Below are 22,652 nucleotides of genomic sequence, written 5' to 3'. Positions count from 1 at the left end.
CAATTTAATTACTACTAAAATATACTTAGTACAAAATTAGTTGTTTCAAAATAGCACACTTCAAGTTAACTTATCATTAACACACTTGAGTATACTGATCATTAGTCTGGTTGCAAGTATACTTAGCATGGTGTTCAAAATACTTAGTTTTGAGTTTTATATTGTATTGAGTATTATTCTCTCAAATATTTGCTTTCACTTTAGACATCCCTGCTGCTGCGATCCATTTCTTCGGGGAAAATTGCATGCATGATGTTTACTTTCTGCATGTTGCCTAACATCAGAAACATCAGGTTGAAGCGGACATGATTCAGAGAGGTAATAACTCGAGACTCACCGTCTGTCGACTCGGACTCGACTGCATCTGTCGGCTCTGGTGTTTCTTTAAACCAGTCATGGTCTAAAATGTTCTGTAAGGTGATCCCTGACTCTCTGTCACGAAGTTTCCGAAGTAGATCCAGGCATCCTGTAAAAGTTTTCAGAAGAGAGCTGATTAGTCCTGTTTGGTTTTGAGATATGTAGTTTATGTACGGTAATGTTGCTGTTACTATGGCATTCTCTGGGTGCCCATGAACATTTATTCACAGCTAAACATTCACTGTCAATCCACTGTGTTTTACACTTTTCTTGTTTGTCATCAAGGTAATTTTACTGTCACTTGTGTAAGAGCTTTACATGTTTTCAAGCAATGCTATTTCCATTTCCTTCTTGTTTTTGGTCTCACCTTTGGACACGTCTGTATTGTTACGAAGAACTTTCAGAAGAGATTCTCCTTTGACCATCCCCTTCAGCACTCTGTGCAAGCCTTTGTTTGTTGCCATTAAAGCGTGAATTCTCCTCTCTTCTGTTGATTTACTATCGCCTTTTCCTGTAAGCAGTAAGTTTTAAGTTTTCAGTAAAAAACCCTTATTTCCATATCCTGTGCAAAATAAATCAGTGACTTGTGGTCAAAAAGCAAGCTCACGTGTTTCTTTGATGGACAGTGCTCTGTGAAAGCCGGATAACTTGATCTGCCCGGTGAATTGGTTGATGAGTACTTCTCTCAGACTGAGGTGTTTATAATAAACACTCTGTTCACTGCAGTGCCGTAACGCAGTGATGAGTTTCTTCATGATGTCTTTTGCTCGTGCTTCAGTCAGACCACCTTCGCCTGCTTTGACGTGATCAAACAAGGTTGTGCTGGCACCTGGATGTTCCATAATTAGGATGTCGTGATCTTTCATGTCAAACCGTTCATATAACTTTACGGCATGGTCACTATGTTCCACCATCAGCATTATAGCTGCCTCTCGACACAAAGGTTTGGAATCCCCAATCTGAAAGAAGAGATTGACCAAAGGGTTAGTTGACTCCTAACCTCAAACCTGCTTACTAAAGAGGGAGGGAAATTCAAGAACAAATCAATGAACTTCACATGTACTTTACAACTGATGCTTCTTTGATTGTCTATTTCAGTTTTATCTTATGCTGTCTACATCAGTCATTTTCATGAAGAACAAAATTGTGTCAACTTACGTCGAAATCAAACTGGCCCTTCTTAACAAATTTGATGATCACCTTAAAAATAAAGAAAATATTTGCAAGTTACGTAAGTGAACTGACTCATTTTTGTTGTTTACATGATAATCTACAATCTTTTTTAAAGCATGTTTTGAATAAAAAAGACAAACAAGAGGCAAAAAGTTTGCTGTCTCCAGAAAGAGCAACATACTTGTGTGCGATCTGATTTTCGAATTCCTTCATGGACAATGCCATGGGGTCCCGATTCCAGTTTCTTTCTCACTTCATAAAGAGAGTCAAAGGATCCTGGAAAACACACAACAGCATGATATTGTGATATCTGTTGTAAAGTTTTTCTTTCTTCAAAGCAGACCAGGATGCGTTGGGGATCACGTTCAAACAAAGTTATTCTTTATTGAGGACTTCGCGTTGACGTGGCTGCAGGAATCCAACATAATCTAACTATGGGAACTTTACATGGTATCTTATAGGCATTTTAGGAGGAGGGACTTTTGAAGGTGGAGACAAATTCAAACAAAGCATGTAACAGGTTTAGGTAACACCCTAGACTGAGGGTCTGGCCAATCCTAATTCAATCAGCATAAGGCTCCAAGAGCCATTTGGGTCCAAAAGCCATTTGCAGAACAAAAGGTGAGATTCTCAGTGAATCATTCGTGTGCTAATCCCATCAGTCTGAGTGAAACTGGGGCTTCAAGAGCCATTTAAGACAATAAGGAGAGAACAGGAATTGCAACTTTGCTGAGATCTTAACCTTAAAAGCTAAAATCAGCATTCTTCACCGTGATGTTATGTAGGGAAGTATATCTGAAATAGATTCTTAAATTTGTAACCCTTCAGTCGCACACCCCCATGTGTCCCACTGTTATTTACACGTCCCTGCTGATGCGATCCAGTCCTTCGGGAAAAGTTGCATGCATGATGTTTACTTTCTGCATGTTGCCTAACATCAGAAACATCAGGTTGAAGCGGACATGATTCAGAGAGGTAATAACTCGAGACTCACCGTCTGTCGACTCGGACTCGACTGCATCTGTCGGCTCTGGTGTTTCTTTAAACCAGTCATGGTCTAAAATGTTCTGTAAGGTGATCCCTGACTCTCTGTCACGAAGTTTCCGAAGTAGATCCAGGCATCCTGTAAAAGTTTTCAGAAGAGAGCTGATTAGTCCTGTTTGGTTTTGAGATATGTAGTTTATGTACGGTAATGTTGCTGTTACTATGGCATTCTCTGGGTGCCCATGAACATTTATTCACGGCTAAACATTCACTGTCAATCCACTGTTTTACACTTTGCTTGTTTGTCATCAAGGTAATTTTACTGTCACTTGTGTAAGAGCTTTACATGTTTTCAAGCAATGCTATTTCCATTTCCTTCTTGTTTTTGCTCTCACCTTTGGACAAGTATGTATTGTTATGAAGAACTTTCAGAAGAGATTCTCCTTTGACCATCCCCTTCAGCACTCTGTGCAAGCCTTTGTTTGTTGCCATTAAAGCGTGAATTCTCCTCTCTTCTGTTGATTTACTATCGCCTTTTCCTGTAAGCAGTAAGTTTTCAGTTTTCAGTAAAAAACCCTTATTTCCATATCCTGTGCAAAATAAATCAGTGACTTGTGGTCAAAAAGCAAGCTCACGTGTTTCTCTGATGGACAGTGCTCTGTGAAAGCCGGATAACTTGATCTGCCCGGTGTATGGGTTGATGAGTACTTCTCTCAGACTGAGGTGTTTATAATAAACACTCTGTTCACTGCAGTGCCGTAACGCAGTGATGAGTTTCTGCATGATGTCTTGTGCTTCTTCTTCATACAGACCACCTTCGCCTGCTTTGACGTGATCAAACAAGGTTATGCTGGCACCTGGATGTTCCATAATTAGGATGTCGTGATCTTCCATGCCAATCCAATCATATAACTTTACGGCATGGTCACTATGTTCCACCATCAGCATTATAGCTGCCTCTCGACACAAAGGTTTGGAATCCCCAATCTGAAAGAAGAGATTGACCAAAGGGTTAGTTGACTCCTAACCTCAAACCTCCTGACTAAAGAGGGAGGGAAATTCAAGAACAAATCAATGAACTTTACATGTACTTTACAATGGATGCTTCTTTGATTGTCTATTTCAGTTTTATCTTATGCTGTCTACATAATAGTCATTTTCATGAAGAACAAAATCGTGTCAACTTACGTTGAAATCAAACTGGCCCTTCTTAACAAATTTGATGATCACCTTAAAAATAAAGAAAATATTTGCAAGTTAAGCAAGTGAACTGACTCATTTTTGTTGTTTACATGATATTCTACAATCTTTTTTAAAGCATGTTTTGATCAAAACTGTAAGCACTGATGTTTATGTCAGGACTCGAAACACAGAAGGAAACAAGAGGCAAAAAGTTTGCTGTCTCCAGAAAGAGCAACATACTTGTGTGAGATCTGATTTTCGAATTCCTTCATGGACAATGCCATGGGGTCCCGATTCCAGTTTCTTTCCCACATCATAAAGAGAGTCAAAGGATCCTGGAAAACACACAACAGCATGATATTGTGATATCGCACACCCCCATGTGTCCCACTGTTATTTACACATCCCTGCTGCTGCGATCCAGTCCTTCGGGGAAAATTGCATGCATGATGTTTACTTTCTGCATGTTGCCTAACATCAGAAACATCAGGCTGAAGCGGACATGATTCAGAGAGGTAATAACTCGAGACTCACCGTCTGTCGACTCGGACTCGACTGCATCTGTCGGCTCTGGTGTTTCTTTAAACCAGTCATGGTCTAAAATGTTCTGTAAGGTGATCCCTGACTCTCTGTCACGAAGTTTCCGAAGTAGATCCAGGCATCCTGTAAAAGTTTTCAGAAGAGAGCTGATTAGTCCTGTTTGGTTTTGAGATATGTAGTTTATGTACGGTAATGTTGCTGTTACTATGGCATTCTCTGGGTGCCCATGAACATTTATTCACGGCTAAACATTCACTGTCAATCCACTGTTTTACACTTTTCTTGTTTGTCATCAAGGTAATTTTACTGTCACTTGTGTAAGAGCTTTACATGTTTTCAAGCAATGCTATTTCCATTTCCTTCTTGTTTTTGGTCTCACCTTTGGACACGTCTGTATTGTTACGAAGAACTTTCAGAAGAGATTCTCCTTTGACCATCCCCTTCAGCACTCTGTGCAAGCCTTTGTTTGTTGCCATTAAAGCGTGAATTCTCCTCTCTTCTGTTGATTTACTATCGCCTTTTCCTGTAAGCAGTAAGTTTTCAGTTTTCAGTAAAAAACCCTTATTTCCATATCCTGTGCATAATAAATCAGTGACTTGTGGTCAAAAAGCAAGCTCACGTGTTTCTCTGATGGACAGTGCTCTGTGAAAGCCGGATAACTTGATCTGCCTGGTGTCTGGGTTGATGAGTACTTCTCTCAGACTGAGGTGTTTATAATAAACACTCTGTTCACTGCAGTGCCGTAACGCAGTGATGAGTTTCTTCATGATGTCTTGTGCTTCGTCTTCATACAGACCACCTCTGTATGCTTTGATGAAATCACACAAGGTTGTGCTGGCACCTGGATGTTCCATAATTAGGATGTCGTGATCTTTCATGCCAATCCAATCATATAACTTTACGGCATGGTCGCTATGTTCCACCATCAGCATTATAGCTGCCTCTCGACACAAAGGTTTGGAATCCCCAATCTGAAAGAAGAGATTGACCAAAGGGTTAGTTGACTCCTAACCTCAAACCTCCTGACTAAAGAGGGAGGGAAATTCAAGAACAAATCAATGAACTTCACATGTACTTTACAACTGATGCTTCTTTGATTGTCTATTTCAGTTTTATCTTATGCTGTCTACATCAGTCATTTTCATGAAGAACAAAATTGTGTCAACTTACGTCGAAATCAAACTGGCCCTTCTTAACATATTTGATGATCACCTTAAAAATAAAGAAAATATTTGCAAGTTACGTAAGTGAACTGACTCATTTTTGTTGTTTACATGATAATCTACAATCTTTTTTAAAGCATGTTTTGATCAAAACTGTAAGCACTGATGTTTATGTCAGGACTCGAAACACAGAAGGAAACAAGAGGCAAAAAGTTTGCTGTCTCCCGAAAGAGCAACATACTTGTGTGAGATCTGATTTTCGAATTCCTTCATGGACAATGCCATGGGGTCCCGATTCCAGTTTCTTTCCCACTTCATAAAGAGAGTCAAAGGATCCTGGAAAGACTGGAAGACTGATCTGCTTATCACTAATCACACCTGTGGAGATCAGGCGAGGAACCAACCAGTGTGAGGATTACAAATAAAATCAGGACACAGGCTGACATTGACATCTACATGTATCATACACATACACATCTCTGCATACATGTGAGTTAGTGTTAGTATTAATCTCCTCAGACAGTTACCTGTCGGCTTGATCCCAGATAACGCAGCGGCGCTGGCCTTTTTTTCCGTGTAACACACCATTGGCTCGTTCTCAAGCGCATCTTTGGCTGGAGTCGGCTCTTCTTCAGGTGTTTGTGGACTTTGCTTCTGCGAAGGCTCGTGGTCAGGCAAAGAAGGACGCACTTTACTTTGGATGCCACTCTTTACAGCAGCCCAACGAGAACGGCCTTCCCTCCCTTGAGTGTGTTTTCCTGAAAGCAAAGAATATTGATTAGAAACATCTTTTTTATTAGCACAGATTACAGCTGAATGATTAACGTAAAACTGTCCTGATGTTCATGTGAATAATTAGCAGGTTTAGCATTGAAGTTCACATGACTAGAAGAGGCACAGAGATGATGCTGGGCTGCACAGAAGCCACAGTAATCGAGTCCCTAGCGGTGTAGTCCAGGCAAAATAGTGTTTTACGACAGACTAATTGTAAAATAATTTTTTTCAGCATAGATCTTTTCTATGAGGTGTCCAGAACAACATACTAAAAGTCCTAAGAAATCCTAGTTGAGGAAATATGTTAAATTCTCATCAATCCGAGATGTGTGCCAATAAGCCAAGGCAACAATACACCCCAATGGGGCTATTTTTTTCCTTTACTCCTAACAAAATGAAACTTTACACAATGAAAGTACCCATGAAAAGTAACATTTTTTGTATTACAAGTTTCTTTGCAAATGAATTTTATTATGCAAATGAGCTATACACTAATCGAATATGCCCAAAATCCACCCAAATAGGCTTAATTTTTTTCTTTACTCCTAACACAATAAAACTTTACACAATGAAAGTACCCATGAAAAGTAAAAAAATTTGTATTACAAGTTTCTTTGAAAATGAATTTTATTATGCAAATGAGCTATAGACTAATCGAATATGCCCAAAATCCACCCAAATAGGCTTAATTTTTTTCTTTACTCCTAACACAATAAAACTTTACACAATGAAAGTACCCATGAAAAGTAACTTTTTTTGTATTACAAGTTTCTTTTGAAATGAATTAGAATATACACATGAGGGCTACACCTATTGAATATGTCCTAATTTGCATATAGGCAGAAACACCATTATGACAAATACATCGGCCCAATATTCATCCAATCATACTACTGCCAATGGGTGATGGCAATGCTGCTTTTAGACTGGCGTCTAATCTGAAAACTGCCTGGCTTGGTAGTGCCTGCCAGTGGTATAACCCCCGCCGGTATAGTCTTCAGGGTCACGGAGGCACACAAGCCTCCCCACCACGACAAGCTAGCAACAACAGGGGAGGGTTCTTTCTGGTGTTTTTATTTTATTTTTAGATTTTTTTAGTTTTTCTTTAACTAAGTATATTGCTGTTGCTAGCTTCTCATAACACTGCAAAGCTACTTTACAAATGGTGGAAGTCTGATGTGTGGCCTGCCTGGTCTGAAATATTTGCTAACTATAAAAAGAGAAGCAGTTATGGTGTCTGGCAAAATTATTGTAAAGAGCTGGAATGTCTGGAAAGTGTGTCTATCAGTCTTCTGTGTGAGAGTAAATCGTTTAGTTGGTAAGAATGACTTCTGCCTGTAATCTTACCAACAATACCAATCATTTGTAAATCTACCAGCCCAAAATTTAATCTCACCATGTTACTAATGACTAAAATGGCTATTCTAACTTTCTTCTTATGTTATCTGTGTGGGAATGTCATTAGGTAAGGCTTGTTCGCCAAAAGAAAAAAAAGAATTTAGAAAGCAACTGGAGGCAAGATTGTGCAATTAATTCTTAAAGGTAGGGTAGGTAGGATTTTCTAAAAAACTTTTTTTCAAAATTGTTTAAACTGTCTTTATATACCAATACATAATTAAAATGTAAGTGCTCTGAAAAAGAGAGTATAAAAATCGAGTGACTGTAGACCTTTTAATCTGCAATAAACACAGCTCATTATTTCCATCCGGGACGAAACAATTGATTGGTTTGGGCGACTGTCACTCTCTCGCAACCATGGTAACCACCCCTGTTACAAGATCTGCCCATATGCGTGCACCCGACACCGTTCAATTTGAGGAGTGAAGAGAGGCGCGGAAAGAAAGAGCATTCAAAATTCAAAGCATCTGCATATGCAGTCAGCGAAGGCAAACCAGGCAAAAAAAGAAAGACAGTACTAGAAAAGGCAATGAACAAAAAGCATTTGGATAAACAAAGAAATCAAACGAGAGTAAATATCGGCGTGGCTTTCCAGAGATGGCGAGAACTGAGGGACCTAAAGGGGATGAAAAGTGACGCCTTGTGTGTCGTACACACTGTGTTGTGTGTGTGTGTGTTATATTATTTTGTGTCTGCAATACAGTTGTGAGAAGGAGTTGTTTGAGTGTATGTTTCTCTGTTTATCTGTAAACAAGACATTATAAAACTGTGGTGATGTAACTTAGTTGTTGTTGATTTGTATCAACCAGTATCGATATGCTAGCTTGATAGTGAGTAGGCTACTAAAAGCCATCTTATTTGTTTATATTCATAGTGATAAAGTTAGGTATTTTATTACATGTGATTCTGACATGATGTCACTGCATGCACTGCGCTCCTTCCTCTCCACTCGTCTAAGGTAAATAAATGCGTCTTCCAGCTGAGCCTGAGCGTTTGGCGTCGCGCGTTCATGTGTTTTGGGGGTGTGGCTTTGGAAGGAGCTCAGAAGGGAGGGGGTGGAGTGAATGGAAATAATGAGCTGTGTTTACAACAGTCGTGAGAGGTCTAAAGACACTCGATTTTTATACTCTCTTTTTTCAGATTACTTGCATTTTAATTATGTATTGGTATATAAAGACAGTTTAAACAAATTTGGAATTTTTTTATTTTTTTTAATCCTACCTACCCTACCTTTAAGGTCAATATAATGTAAAAACAAATATTGCAAGTGTAATAAGTGTAATTGAGATTGTCAAAACATTTGGTAACTAAATAGAATTTTATGAAGTTTAGTGACAACATGTTACAATGTTTACATTGTACAATGACTGGTAGGATACAGTTTTTATTATTGCTTGACAAAAATTTCAAGATTTCAATTCCATTCTTGTGATTTGATTCCGATTTTGATTCAATATTGACTAATTTGTATACATGTTTATTTTAAATTTTATTAAAAAAAATTATCTCACCTAATGCTGTAAACATAGAGGGCCCAATCTGCTGGTATTATTAAAGGTTAAAAATAACAAATTAAATTAAATATAATGCCGTTTTTGTTATAATAACAATTATTTAATGACATAAGTACAAATATAATAAATATGTAATATAGTGCTCAGCAAAATCTCCTCTCTAGCTATTTTTTCTATTCAATTAACATGCTATGGTCATTAAATGGCTTTCCTGAGGTAAATGTAACGTTATGTGACATAATTGTTCTCCTGCTGTTATACTGACCTCTTTCCGTGGTTGAAAAACACTAATTGGTCGATATTATGTATACTTTCGGTAAGTTGTACTGCATCTTTAAATAAAAAAGTAACAGATGATCGGTTCACGTGCACTTGAACTGAGGCGCTCAGCGATCTGTCACGTCACATTTACAAGCGCCAAACGTATTTTTGTCTGAATTTCGAATAAAATTGATGGAATCTAAGAGCTGAGAATTAGTTTAATATTAAAAGTACCTCTTTGCTCCGCAATTTTTCTGTGCGTGAGAAAATGGATGTGTGGCGTGAGAGCATGTGAAAAGTGTCAATTGCGTGAGTCTCACGCTCAATGCATGAGAGTTGGCAGCCCTGCTCCTATGTACGGTCGCATTGTAAACAGTGGGGCGGTACCTCTGCCGGCGCCGGCTTGACCTTTTAACGTGATAACGTAGTTCCCGGTCCGTTTGTTGATCAGCTCAATCCGAACAATTGAAGTTAAAAAGTCTACAAATTATAAAAACATTTTTTTAAATGACCTATCATTTTCATTTTGGGGTGAACTAATCCTTTAAATTTATCGTGTTTATGCATAGGTTAATTTACTGAATGGACATGAATGTGTTAGTTATTTGGCCCCTGTTTTTTCTACTTGTGACTTATTGTATCTTGGCCATACAGTAAGTCAATTAGGCCTAGTGTTGAGCTCATTTGCATATTTAAAATAGATTTTTCAAAGAAACTTGTAAAACAAAAATGTTACTTTTCATGTATACTTTCACTGTGTGAGGTTTGATTGTGATAGGAGTAAAGGAAAAAATACGTCCATTAGGGTGTATTCTGGACATATTCAATTAGTATATTGCTCATTTGCATATTCAAATTCATTTTCAAAGAAACTTCTAATACAAAATGGTTTACTTTTCTTGTAGACTTTCATTGTGTAAAGTTTTTTTTGTGGTAGGAGTAAAGGAAAAAATTAAGCCTATATGCAGGTATTTTTAGCCTATATTCGATTAGTGTATAGCTCATTTGCATATTTAAATTCATTTTCAAAGAAACTTGTAATACAAAAATTTTTACTTTTCATGGGTACTTTCATTGTGTAAAGTTTCATTTTGATAGGAGTAAAGGAAAAAAATAGCCCCATTGGGGTTGTATTGTTGCCTGGCCTTATTGGCACACATCTCGGATTGATGAGAATTTAACATATTTCCTCAACTAGGATTTCTTAGGACTTTTAGTATGTTGTTCTGGACACCTCATAGAAATTATCTATGCTGAAAAAAATTCTTTTACAATTTATTCTATTTTTGGCTCCAAAATGAGTTACTTTGCCTGGACTAGTGGGCCATATGGCAAAAATATCATATCACCATTTTTTTTCAAGAAAATCACGATTCACGATTTAATCACGATTCTATTTTGCATGTCGGTTTTATTATTTTGCCAGTGACTGAGCACAACAGCCAAACTAATGTCCCTATTTTAAAAACAGTCTTAAAAGGTAACAACATATCAAATAAAATAAAAAATGGCAGACATTTGGCCCAAAGTAGCACAGACAGTAACCTTTGTCATTCTTTTTTTTTTGTTATTGAAAAATATAAACACACATAATACATATTACATATATACAGCTGAAATAAACAGTGCTGTATTTTTTCAGCTACAGTGTGTGTATTTAACAGTAGCATTGAAGAAAGACATTAAATTAACAAATATAAAAATAAAACTCCAAATAGACTTCACTGTATAAATGATACATTGATTCTTATTAAAAGTTCTCAGTCAAGAGCAGTGAGGGATTTTCTCTTTGTGTTTTATTAACATTAAAGGATAGTTCCCCCAAATTGAAAATTGTCATCATTTACTCTCTCAAGTTGTTTTAAGGCAGAATAAATTTCTTTCTTCTGTTGAAAATAAAAGTTATGTTGAAGAATGTGGGTTAGGCTTGGGCGATATGCTCCATTTTCATATCGTCCTATCGTCAGCCTGTGAGATTGGCGATACACGATATTATCGTGAGGGGGGCAAATTTTTTTCTATTTTGCTAGCAAAGGTGGAGTGTTTATTAATAGGCTAAATCAGGTTATTTCCCGGTATAGTGAGGTAAAAAAAGATCCTAATCATTCTTGTATCTGACTCAGAGTATTTCATCATGTCAGCGGGAAATTTACGGACACACATTATCCTCTCATGCCGTTACAGATGCAGCATTTTGCCTGTAGGCTACTTCTGCACGAGATAAGAACACGTTTTAATTTCTCGGGTCAAGAAAGAGTCGGAGTCTGCGATATATGTCCTCCTACCAGTGCTCTCTCTGTCTGGATTAGGCATGTGCCGGTATCAACTTTTCATGCTGCGATTAATTGATTGAGCTTTTACCACGGTATACGGTATTATCACGATATTTTAATTGCTCAGGAGAAATGGATGGATTGGTGGGGGGGATGTAGAAAAAAAACTACTTGCATTACAATAGTGATTGTCAAAACATTTGGTAACTAAATAGAATTTTACACAATTTTCATGCTTTCAATTCTTGGGATTTGATTTCAATCTTTATTCAGTATTGACTTTTTGGATAAATATTAGGTAGGCTACAGTAGATAGACGTTAATTTTTCTCAAGAAAAAATATATCTCACATAATGCTGTAAACATACAGGTTATTATTAAAGGTTGAAAATTAACTAATTAAATTAAATATAATTTGGTTTTCATTATAATAACAATTATGACAAGTAAAAATATAATACAAATGTAATATAGTGCACATATTTAGCAAAATATTCCTCTCTATAGCTATTTTTTTCTAGTCAACTAACGTGTTGGTCATTAAATGACTTTCCTGAGGTAAATGTAACGTTCTGTGACCTAATTGTTCACCTGCAGTTTTATTGACCTCTTTCCGTGGTTGAAAAACACTGAATGATCGATATTATGTATGAGGCATATATACCTTTCGGTAAGTTGTAGCCTACTGTATCTTTAAATAAAAAGTAACAGATGATCGGTTTACTTGAACTGAGGCGCTACAGAGATCTGTCAAGTCACATTTACAAGCACCAAAACAGTATTTATTGTCTGAATTTCGTAATAAAATGGACAGAACATGAGAGCTGAGAATTGTTTTCATACCATAATAACCTGCTCTGTCTAGTCTGTCGGTCTCCGTGTCCTCTTTGCTCCGCGATTTTTCTCTGCGTGAGAAACTGCATGTGGCGCGAGAGCATTTGAAAAGTGTAAATTGCGTGAGTCTCACACTGAATGCGTATTGACAGCTCTGCTTTTAGAAGGGGGATAAATCGTCGGCAGCGTTCCTCCTTCCGCCGTGCGTCTTCTCCATGTGAGGATTGTTTACATTAGACTAGAGTGCGCACGGCGCCGCATGCACACAGTGCTAATACATGTGGGGATTATTTACATCAGAGTGCGCACGTGTTTCGCGCTGCATATGCAGTGTTTGTTTAAGCGGTTGATGGAAAATAAGCTAATACGCGTTCTATAAATATAAATTCTGATCTATTATTTTTCACGGTATTTTGAAGTGCCCACGATAACAATATCGTGCATATTCATTACCGCGATTTATCGCATTACCGAATACCGGCACATGCCTAGTCTGGATGCACTTCACTTATGCGCACCGCACTTCAATAAGCCCAAATAATGCGGGTTTTAAATGCCGGGAGAAATCAGAGGCAAAAATCTAAAAGTCGATCGGTTATACTTAAACCTATGACTTGACTCTGATAAAGGAAAACGGGTTAATGCGTTTACATGACCACATGCATTGTCTGTTTATTCAGCATAATCGAGTTAATAACGTGCATGTAAACGCGCTCATTCCCTGAAAATGAAAGCAGAAACGGACTGAGCTTTCAATGCATTAACGGCGCATTCTCTCAGAGACGACGGTACAGCGACTATCAATTTACTGGCTTAATATTTCTCTTGTGGACTTACATTATTGACAGTGAAAAAATTTGAAGAATATTTCTTGTTAAACAAGTTTGAAGTTGCTTGTGATTTTCACAGATGGCAGAGTTTCACAGATATGCTTCGTGAACTAAAGACTTTTATTAGGCCTAGGCGGCCTATATAATTTTATTGATATTATTATAACTAGTGCAAAATGCCCATGCAAAATCAGTTTTTGTGTGTGTTTTTAGTAATTGTTGGTTTGGTGTGATTGAATGCTCATTGTTACAATTACACAGCAAAAGTTCAGTGACATTTTTATTTGTGCATGGTAGAAAGCACACAGTGAACTCCGAGAAAAAGCTATGCTTGAGCAAACAGTTTGTGAAAAGGCAACTACAAATGATGCCCGTGAAAGAGACTGTGAACGCATTGAATAGGATATGTTTAGTTGGTGAATAGCATAGGCTACTATTACACAGTAGTGATAATGTTAAGCGCACCAGAATGAAATATAATATTCAGAAGTAAACAGCATAGCTGACTTACAGATTCAGTTTACATCCACAAATGAATAAGCGTCTCGATTCAGGGAGCAGTGCAAAGTGCCCGTGCAAAATCAGTTTTTGTGTGTGTTTGGATTCTTGGTAAAGAAAACACATTTTTACTCAAATTAATCAAAATGGATTTATCACGTTCGGGAACCAAACTATAATATTCAGAAGTAAACAGTGTAGCTGACTGAGTCTTTATGTCAGAATGTTTATTTTTAAACCACAACCTTCTTGGGGCTTCTTTGACCGATACAACTCTCTAATGTCAGAATGTTTATTTTTAAACCACAACCCTTTAAAAATGATATATTTAACGATATCTTTTAGCATTTCTCATCCAAACAACGTCAAACTTGGCACTGCACTTACTCGTGCCCGTGGCGAGACACCTGTCGAGTTTGAAATCCATCGGACTAACGGTTCGAGAGATATGTGGTTAACAGACACACACACAGACAGACAGACACACACACAGACAGACAGACAGACGTTTCTGTAATTTATAGAGAGATTCATATTTTGTAATTGTATTGTTTTTAGTGTTACTAGTGCAAAAAATGCCCGTGCAAAATCTGTTTTTGTGTGTGTTTTTAGTAATTGTTGGTTTGGTGTGTGTGCTCATTGTTACAATTACACAGCAAAAGTTCAGTGACATTTTTATTTGTGCATGGTAAAAAGCACACAGTGAACTCCGAGAAAAAGCTATGCTTGAGCAAACAGTTTGTGAATAGGCAACTACAAATGATGCCCGTGAAAGAGACTGTGAACGCATTGAATAGGATATGTTTAGTTGGTGAATAGCATAGGCTACTATTACACAGTAGCGATAGCGTTAAGCGCACCAGAATGAAATATAATATTCAGAAGTAAACAGCATAGCTGACTTACAGATTCAGTTAACATCCACAAATGAATAAGCACCTCGATTCAGGGAGCAGTGCAAAGTGCCCGTGCAAAATCAGTTTTTGTGAGCTGATCGCCGTCAAAAAAGTTCAGGAGATATTTCTTGCGATGGCAATATGATCAAAAATAACTTTATATTGATTCAATGGATTAATTGCATTTTGAAAAAAAAAAAAAAAGTCATGAATTTATTGCATTTTTGTGAAAAAATAATCCGTTTTTATAATAAATCTTAAAAAATTCAAATCCAGATTTTGATTTTCAATGTTGTTATAACCTAAAGATGCTATGTGAAAGTTTGAAACAGAAAATAGTGGTTTTCACACATTTAGTGGTTATCTCACATTCGGGAGATATGCGAATAACACACAGACAGACAGACGGACGTTTCTGTAATTTATAGATAGATGGATTTATCACGTTCGGGAACCAAACTATAATATTCAGAAGTAAACAGTGTAGCTGACTGAGTCTTTATGTCAGAATGTTTATTTTTAAACCACAACCTTCTAAAAATGATATATTTAACGATATATTTTGCATTTCTCATCCAAACAATGTCAAACTTGGCACTGCACTTACTCGTGCCCGTGGCGAGACACCTGTCGAGTTTGAAATCAATCGGACTAACGGTTCGAGAGATATGCGAGGAACAGACATACACACACACAGACAGACAGACAGACGTTTCTGTAATTTATAGATAGATTAGTGTCATTAAATATTTTGGTCCTTATGGGGGTCCCTTGATGCTTATGGGCAAGCCGCGGTGCTACCATTTTAGGTCTGGGTCCGCCCATTTTGACCCAGGCCTATAGTGAATAGCTATAGATATCGTAATCATACTCTAGATCTAATATTATCACACGGAATAGATGTTGATGCCGTTGAAATTCTGCAGCAGAGCGATGACATCTCAGATCATTACCTAGTCTCGTGTAATTTGCATCTGCAAAGCCGACTCCGTGTTACAAATATGTGAGACCTATCACTTCTGCTACTAAAGATTGCTTTATTAATAATCTTCCTAATCAGTTTCATCATCTCAGCATCTCAGATAGCTTAGAAGAACTAGATATTACAACAGAAACGTTTAACTCTCTCTTTTCCAGCACTTTAGACACAGTTGCTCCGTTGCGCTTAAGGCGAGACACGGCAGGCAAAAACATCGTTTTTTTTTCACTGGTCAATTTTGAGATTTTGGGTTATTTGTCTTCAATAACATGTATTCTTTCAGACTTGTGCTGAAAAAAAGCCCAAAATACACATTTAGGTCTTTATTTTACTACACTTTGTCTGTTTGAGTGTGCAGATATCGCCTAAATTCATCAAAAGTTGGCGTTCTAAATCATCCCGCTGCTCCGCGATCGCTGTCTCTACCCCATCATAAAATACACCGTTGGAAAGCTCTCTCTTTTCTGTACAATGCTGTCGGATCCAAATATGGTCATTTCCTGTCTATCAGCAACCAATCATGCAAGTAAAACAGGCGATTTAACTCGAAATGCGCAATCTCATTGGCTGATGCCAATTTCTGACAACGTGATTCGTCCAGAATCATCACGTGACGCGCTCTGGTGTTTCCGCGGTAGTTCAAAATGTCGAAAGATATGCGTGTAAAATTCTCTCAGAGAAGCCAAAAACAGTTGTCATTAGCTAGAAGACACAAGGGATTACCAACAAAGACAAAAGATTATGAAATGCCATCACATAGTGCATGGGTCTTCACAATTTTTTTCATCAGCCGCACTGATAGGACAAAGTCAGTAGGAGAGCCATACGTCGTCCTTTCAGTTTCGGTTCTCAATCGATCAAGTATTTACATGTTCTCTCGATAAACCACCTCTTTTAATCCGATCGAAATTATTTGTAATATAGCTGACACTTTGAGTTTGTAATGGGTTATGTTATAGCCCTACTTATTTTTAAGGTTTTTAAGAAATATCTGTAGTGACTGGCTGCATGATATCGCCGTATTTTTTTACAGCCATGCGAGCCACAAATTAAAGCTTATTGGTTACTAATTATGAATCATTCAAAATATCAATATTTAGAACATTGGAGAAAGCAAACAAAGTAGACTAAATTGTTATTTGACAGAGTATCTGCACACTGTCAGAGAAGAAGAGACGGATCCTGACTAAATACAGGCTCAGTGACCACCAACTGGGTCAGACAGAGATGCACTTCCTCCTTCACTGGGAAAAAGTATCATCATCACTAAGTGATTTACACCTTGGACAAATAGCCAAAAGAATAAAACTTCCCAAAGTTAGCACCAGAAAAGAAGCTGGAAGTTCTAGAGGGTACAGCAGCTCCACTGACAGCTAAATATGATCTGCCTGAGGGACTGTGATATACTGGTATTTAGTTTTTCCATTCCACCTGTGTGATGGACAGTTGATGTGTTGTTTTGGATGTTATGATCAGTGATGGATGAAGTAATAATGAGTTTTGGATGTTAAACAGTGTGATACATGGATTTTACTTGGACCTAAAGCATAGTTTGTCTGTAATTCATGGCTTTCAATAGAAATTAGTGGAATTTTGCCATAAAAATCTTTAAAGGCCGTTTTCTCAAAATGAGTTTTTTCTTGCACTCCTAGTGACGATTTTCCACTTCTGTAGCACCTACATACACCAAACTTTACAGTTGTATTCCTAACTATATTGTGAAGATTTGTTCAGAGGGATTTGTTGATATATCATTCTTGGCCTGATTTATATGACATTTTATGCCTAAAAATAGGGCGGAAATCAATTTAAGGCTATTGCCAGTATTTTCTGATTTACAGGGTAACAAAAGGGTATATTCATAATCCCCTCTGAACATGTCTTTACATTGAATATATCAACAAAATGCAAAAATAATTTTGAACCTTGTTTTTTTCAATGGTCAGATTCGTCACTTCAAAATATATGCAAATTAGCACATATTTAATTAGATATAGCCTCATTAGCATATTTAACAATACAATTACAGAAAACTTGCAATGCATTTTTTTCTCCTATTCATGTGAGTAATCAACTGGTAAAGTTTGATGGTGATATCTGTAAGTTAACAATTTTACCCTATTCACCTGTAGTGTCTCGCCTTAAAGAAGATTAAAGAAAATAGTCCAACGCCGTGGTACAACGAGCACACTCTGGCCCTTAAGAGAGCAGCCAGAAAAATGGAGCGCAACTGGAAGAAAACAAAACTAGAGGTATTTCGCATTTCATGGAAAGAGAGCTCAATTACTAACAGAGAGGCTTTTAAAGCTGCTAGATCTGCTTATTTTTCAACCCTATTAGAAGAAAATAAACATAATCCTAGGTATTTATTTGAAACGGTGGCTAAACTAACGAAAAATAAAGCTTCAAGCACCGAAGTTTCCAAGCAACACAGCAGTAATGACTTTATGAACTTCTTCACTTATAAGATTGATAATATCAGGGACAAAATTATAACTATGCAACCGTCTACTACAGTATCACATCAGGCAGTGCATTGTAGTCTCCCTGAGGAAAAATGTTATTCATTCGTTGCTATAGGAGAGGAAGAATTTACTAAACTCATTAAATCATCTAAATCTACAACATGTATGTTAGACCCTATACCGACTAAGCTACTGAAAGAAATACTTCCAGAGGTCATAGATCCTCTTCTTAATATCATTAATTCGTCTTTGTCTCTAGGATACGTACCAAAAAACTTTAAGCTGGCTATGATTAAACCGCTTGTTAAAAAAACGCAACTTGATCCTACAGAATTAGTCAATTACAGGCCGATCTCGAATCTACCTTTTCTGTCAAAGATATTAGAAAAGGCAGTATCCTCACAACTGTGTTCCTTTCTTGAAAGAAATGATATCTGCAAGGATTTCCAGTCAGGATTTAGACCGTACCATAGTACCGAAACAGCTCTCGTTAGAGTCACAAATGATTTGCTCTTATCATCCGATCGTGGTTGTATCTCTCTATTAGTGTTACTCGATCTTAGTGCTGCATTTGACACCATTGACCACAACGTTCTTTTAACCTGTTAAGCCTCACCAGTGCGTCGGCGCACTGAAGCGTTTTTTTTTATATATAGCTCAAAGTTACTATCAGATTTAATGTTATACTTCGACAAACTATACATCATTAAAAAGATATAAGACTCAAGTTTCAGTATTTGACCACTATTGTATTCTGAGAAACTTATAGCGACAGTTATTTCTTAATTTGTGTCAGGATTTATGAAATGAAAAAGTGAGTCGATACCTTTGATATGAATTATGCGCGTCAGCCTGTTCCATTCATAAAAAACTCCCGTGCTGTCGTCATGACAGCGATACACAAAACAACGTCCCTCAGGGCTTTAGCTCAAAAATGTGCAGATTTGGAGAAATATTGATATATTCTCATAGATTCACATCATATTTCTATAGACAGGAATAATATTTATTGAATTTATACCCAAATGCGTCGATGTAATCATTATGAGCGATTGGATACTCTGATACTGTGTTTTCAATCCATACCAACAGCCTGAGGGCGCTATATGCACAATAATTGTCCATATATGGAACATGAAGAAGAGCCATGATCATGTGACATTCCAGGATGTCACTGATACACACAAGGCTACAGAGTTCGCGCTGTAAAATGCAGATACAGATGTTTTGAAGATAATAAACATGATTGCAATGATATTTGAGTTACCTGTGTTTTTCAAGACATGCCAGGTATTTTCATAATAATAGATTATATTTATAATGTAATGCTAATCTATATAGACTATCATTGTGCAGAACAGTATACAATAGTATATTTTCTGTCTGATTTTTTTATCTGAAGCCAAATTAGATCACAGAAGATTATTTAAAATACTCCACTTGCGTTATAAAAGTAAGTTTGGAGCACAAACATGGTTTTAATCTCATAAATGGTCGTGTATTGATGGTGTGCTAAGCTAACATGCTAGCTTGCCCTAGGTGCACCTGCAACCTAGAAGTTATACTTTTATGTTTTTTTGAATGCTTACTGAAAGTTTCTTTATTCAAGAATGTTCTTTATTCTTTATTTAAAATGTGAGGTGAACTTTGAGAAAATAAATTAGGGACTGAAACCCTGTGAATAGCCAGTCGTTAGTAACTATAATGCAGACAAAAGAAATGCATATTTCGAGCCATAACCAGGCTGGAGAGGTGTGAATGTGTGCAGGGGGAGACTGAGACTGAATGGGGCTCGTTTGCACCACAAAACAATAGAGACAATATACTGGATAGATGGTTAGAAGATGACAATAAACATCAGAAGCATCTTAGAGTCAAATCAAAATAAAGTCACATGACATGGTCTTGAAAAACATTTAACTAAATACAGAGTTTTGGACTTATTATCTTCAGATTTTAAACATAAAATGTTTAGACATGTGGCTTTAGCTGTAGTGCATTTCTAGATTGCTCCAGTGCCAACTTCAATTTTATTTTCATGAGGATGTTTCATAAAAATTAATTTCTAATAACTTTACAAAACTTTGAAGCTATTTATAACAATTTTTTTCATTATGACAATAATTAATTCTACATTTACAATAAACTGCCAGGTGTCAGCTTTCAAATGAGATCATACTTGTGCTTTTAGTGCAAAGGGTTCATGAACTCTATCTGTTTAAGTTTGGGTATGTCATTTCTGGGGATTTTTCAAAAGTGGGGTTGCAGCTTAACAGGTTAAATAGATTAGAACATTATGTTGGCATTACGGGGAATGCACTAGCATGGTTTAAATCATACTTATCTGACCGTTATCAGTTTGTAGCAGTAAATGATGAGATGTCTCATCGATCACAAGTTCAGTATGGCGTACCACAAGGCTTAGTACTAGGACCGTTGCTGTTCACTCTGTACATGCTACCATTAGGAGATATCATTAGTAAACATGGCATTAGCTTTCACTGTTATGCCGATGATACTCAGCTCTATATTTCTTCAAAACCTAACGAAACTTATCAATTCACAAAATTAACGGAATGCATAGCGGATATAAAAAATTGGATGACTTGGAATTTCCTACTTCTAAATTCTGAAAAAACAGAGTTTCTAATTATTGGACAAAAAACTTCCTCACGTAATAATCTAGAATACTGTCTAACACTTGATGGCTGCTCTGTTAAGTCTTCGTCGTCGGTTAGGAACCTGGGTGTGCTCTTTGATACCAATCTTTCATTTGAAAGTCACGTGTCTAGTATCTGTAAAACCGCATTTTTCCATCTTAAAAATATATCTAAATTACGCCATATGCTCTCATTGACAAATGCGGAACAATTAGTTCATGCGTTCATGACCTCAAGGCTAGATTATTGTAATGCTCTACTGGGTGGTTGCCCTGCACGCTTAATAAACAAACTACAGCTGGTTCAAAACGCAGCAGCTCGAGTTCTTACCAGAACCAGGAAGTATGACCATATTAGCCCAGTTCTGTCAAAACTGCACTGGCTCCCTATTAAACATCGCAGCAATTTTAAAATATTGCTGATCACTTACAAAGCACTAAATGGTTTAGCTCCGCAGTACTTGAGCGAGCTCTTAACGCATTATAGTCCGTCACGTCTATTGCGATCTCAAAATTCCGGCCAGTTGATAATACCTAGAATATCAAAATCGACTGCTGGCGGTAGATCCTTTTCCTATTTAGCACCAAAACTCTGGAACAGTCTTCCTACCATTGTCCGGGAAGCAGACACACTCTGTCAGTTCAAAGCCAGATTAAAGACACATCTCTTTGACCTAGCTTTCACATAATACATTATAGACTTCTATAATTTAATGTTAGGCTGCATATATTAGGTCAGCCGGAACCGGGAACACTTCCCAAAAATCCTGATGTACTCGTTACATCATGAGAAGAATGGCATCTACGCTAAATTTAGTGTCTGTGTTTATCCCGAGGTTTTCCTGCAGCCTGCCGGATCCAGGCCGTATCCAGATCTGACGAAGGACCTTCGCCTGGACCGATGACAACGCAGTGCTGAAGTGCCAACTAGTCTCTCCCTATGGAGGATCCCACTACCACTCTACAGATAAGGCGTTGTCGGGAAATTTTGTTTCGCGTTCCTACCCCAAAGCAACAAAATAAAATAAAATTCTTTATCAAAATTTATAAGGAAAGACAAGTACTTTGTTTAGGCTTGGCTTGTAGGGAATTCCAAACCTGCGTATATTCAAACGCACATAACTATAGAACCCATTCTAAATGCGCATGTGAACGCCATCAGCGTTTCTCACATCTTCACGTTTAAAGTCTGTGTAGAGAGAACGGTGTCGTCTTAGCGGCCCCTAATTTAATAACAAATGATCATTGTGACGGAAGCAAATCAATCAAAACTAACTTTAGATGGAAATAACTTAACTCTGCTGTAAAGCCGAAACAATCTCTGTTACCTTAAATTATACGCTTATCTCTGTAAAGCTGCTTTGGAACAATCTACATTGTTAAAAGCGCTATATAAATGAAGATGACTTGACTTGACTAGTGAGTAGTGAGTGATTTTCATTCTAGCAGTTCATCCAATAAGCAGCCCAAGGAAAGCTTTGACCGAAAGCTCCTCAGCTAATCAGCGGCTTCTACCCCACGTGTGGACTCTTAACAGGGATGGAAATTAACTTTTTTGTCCACTTGCCATGTGGCTGGTGGATCCCAAAATCTACAAGCCACTCAACATTTTTACCAGTCACTTTCTTGTTTTTAACCGACAATGTGTAACTGCATGTGAAAATTAATACTACAAGATCTACAATACTTGTGTCGTTTATTCAATCGCGGTAGTCCCCATTGTCTGCTTTTCTCCATTGAAAAACGCTTTCAAAAAGAATGCTTTTCTCCATTGTTCTTTAAAAAAAACGTTTTTTTGACCTTCGCCTCTTTGTCCACTGTCTCCTGAGATGTTTTCTCTGCAGAGCTCTTAAAGCTACACTGTGTAACTTT

The 22,652-nt window shown here is 37.3% G+C and overlaps 1 protein-coding gene across 1 annotated transcript; it reads right to left on the bottom strand.

Moving 5' to 3' along the window:
- Positions 1-200: 200 nt before the first annotated feature.
- LOC307170547 (uncharacterized protein) lies at positions 201-5,090 on the bottom strand (the record flags this gene model as incomplete). The annotated part of the gene is made up of 13 exons (XM_079891670.1): positions 201-274; positions 338-466; positions 725-868; positions 965-1,316; positions 1,516-1,557; positions 1,712-1,806; positions 2,525-2,653; positions 2,910-3,053; positions 3,150-3,501; positions 3,937-4,031; positions 4,231-4,359; positions 4,616-4,759; positions 4,856-5,090. The coding sequence occupies 13 exons, from the start codon at positions 5,088-5,090 to the stop codon at positions 201-203; spliced, it is 2,064 nt and encodes a 687-aa protein (XP_079747796.1).
- Positions 5,091-22,652: the final 17,562 nt, after the last annotated feature.

The sequence above is a fragment of the Squalius cephalus genome, assembly GCF_949319135.1.
Source record: "Squalius cephalus genome assembly, chromosome: 13".
Taxonomy (NCBI): domain Eukaryota; kingdom Metazoa; phylum Chordata; class Actinopteri; order Cypriniformes; family Leuciscidae; genus Squalius; species Squalius cephalus.
This window is presented reverse-complemented; position numbering and strand designations above follow the sequence as displayed.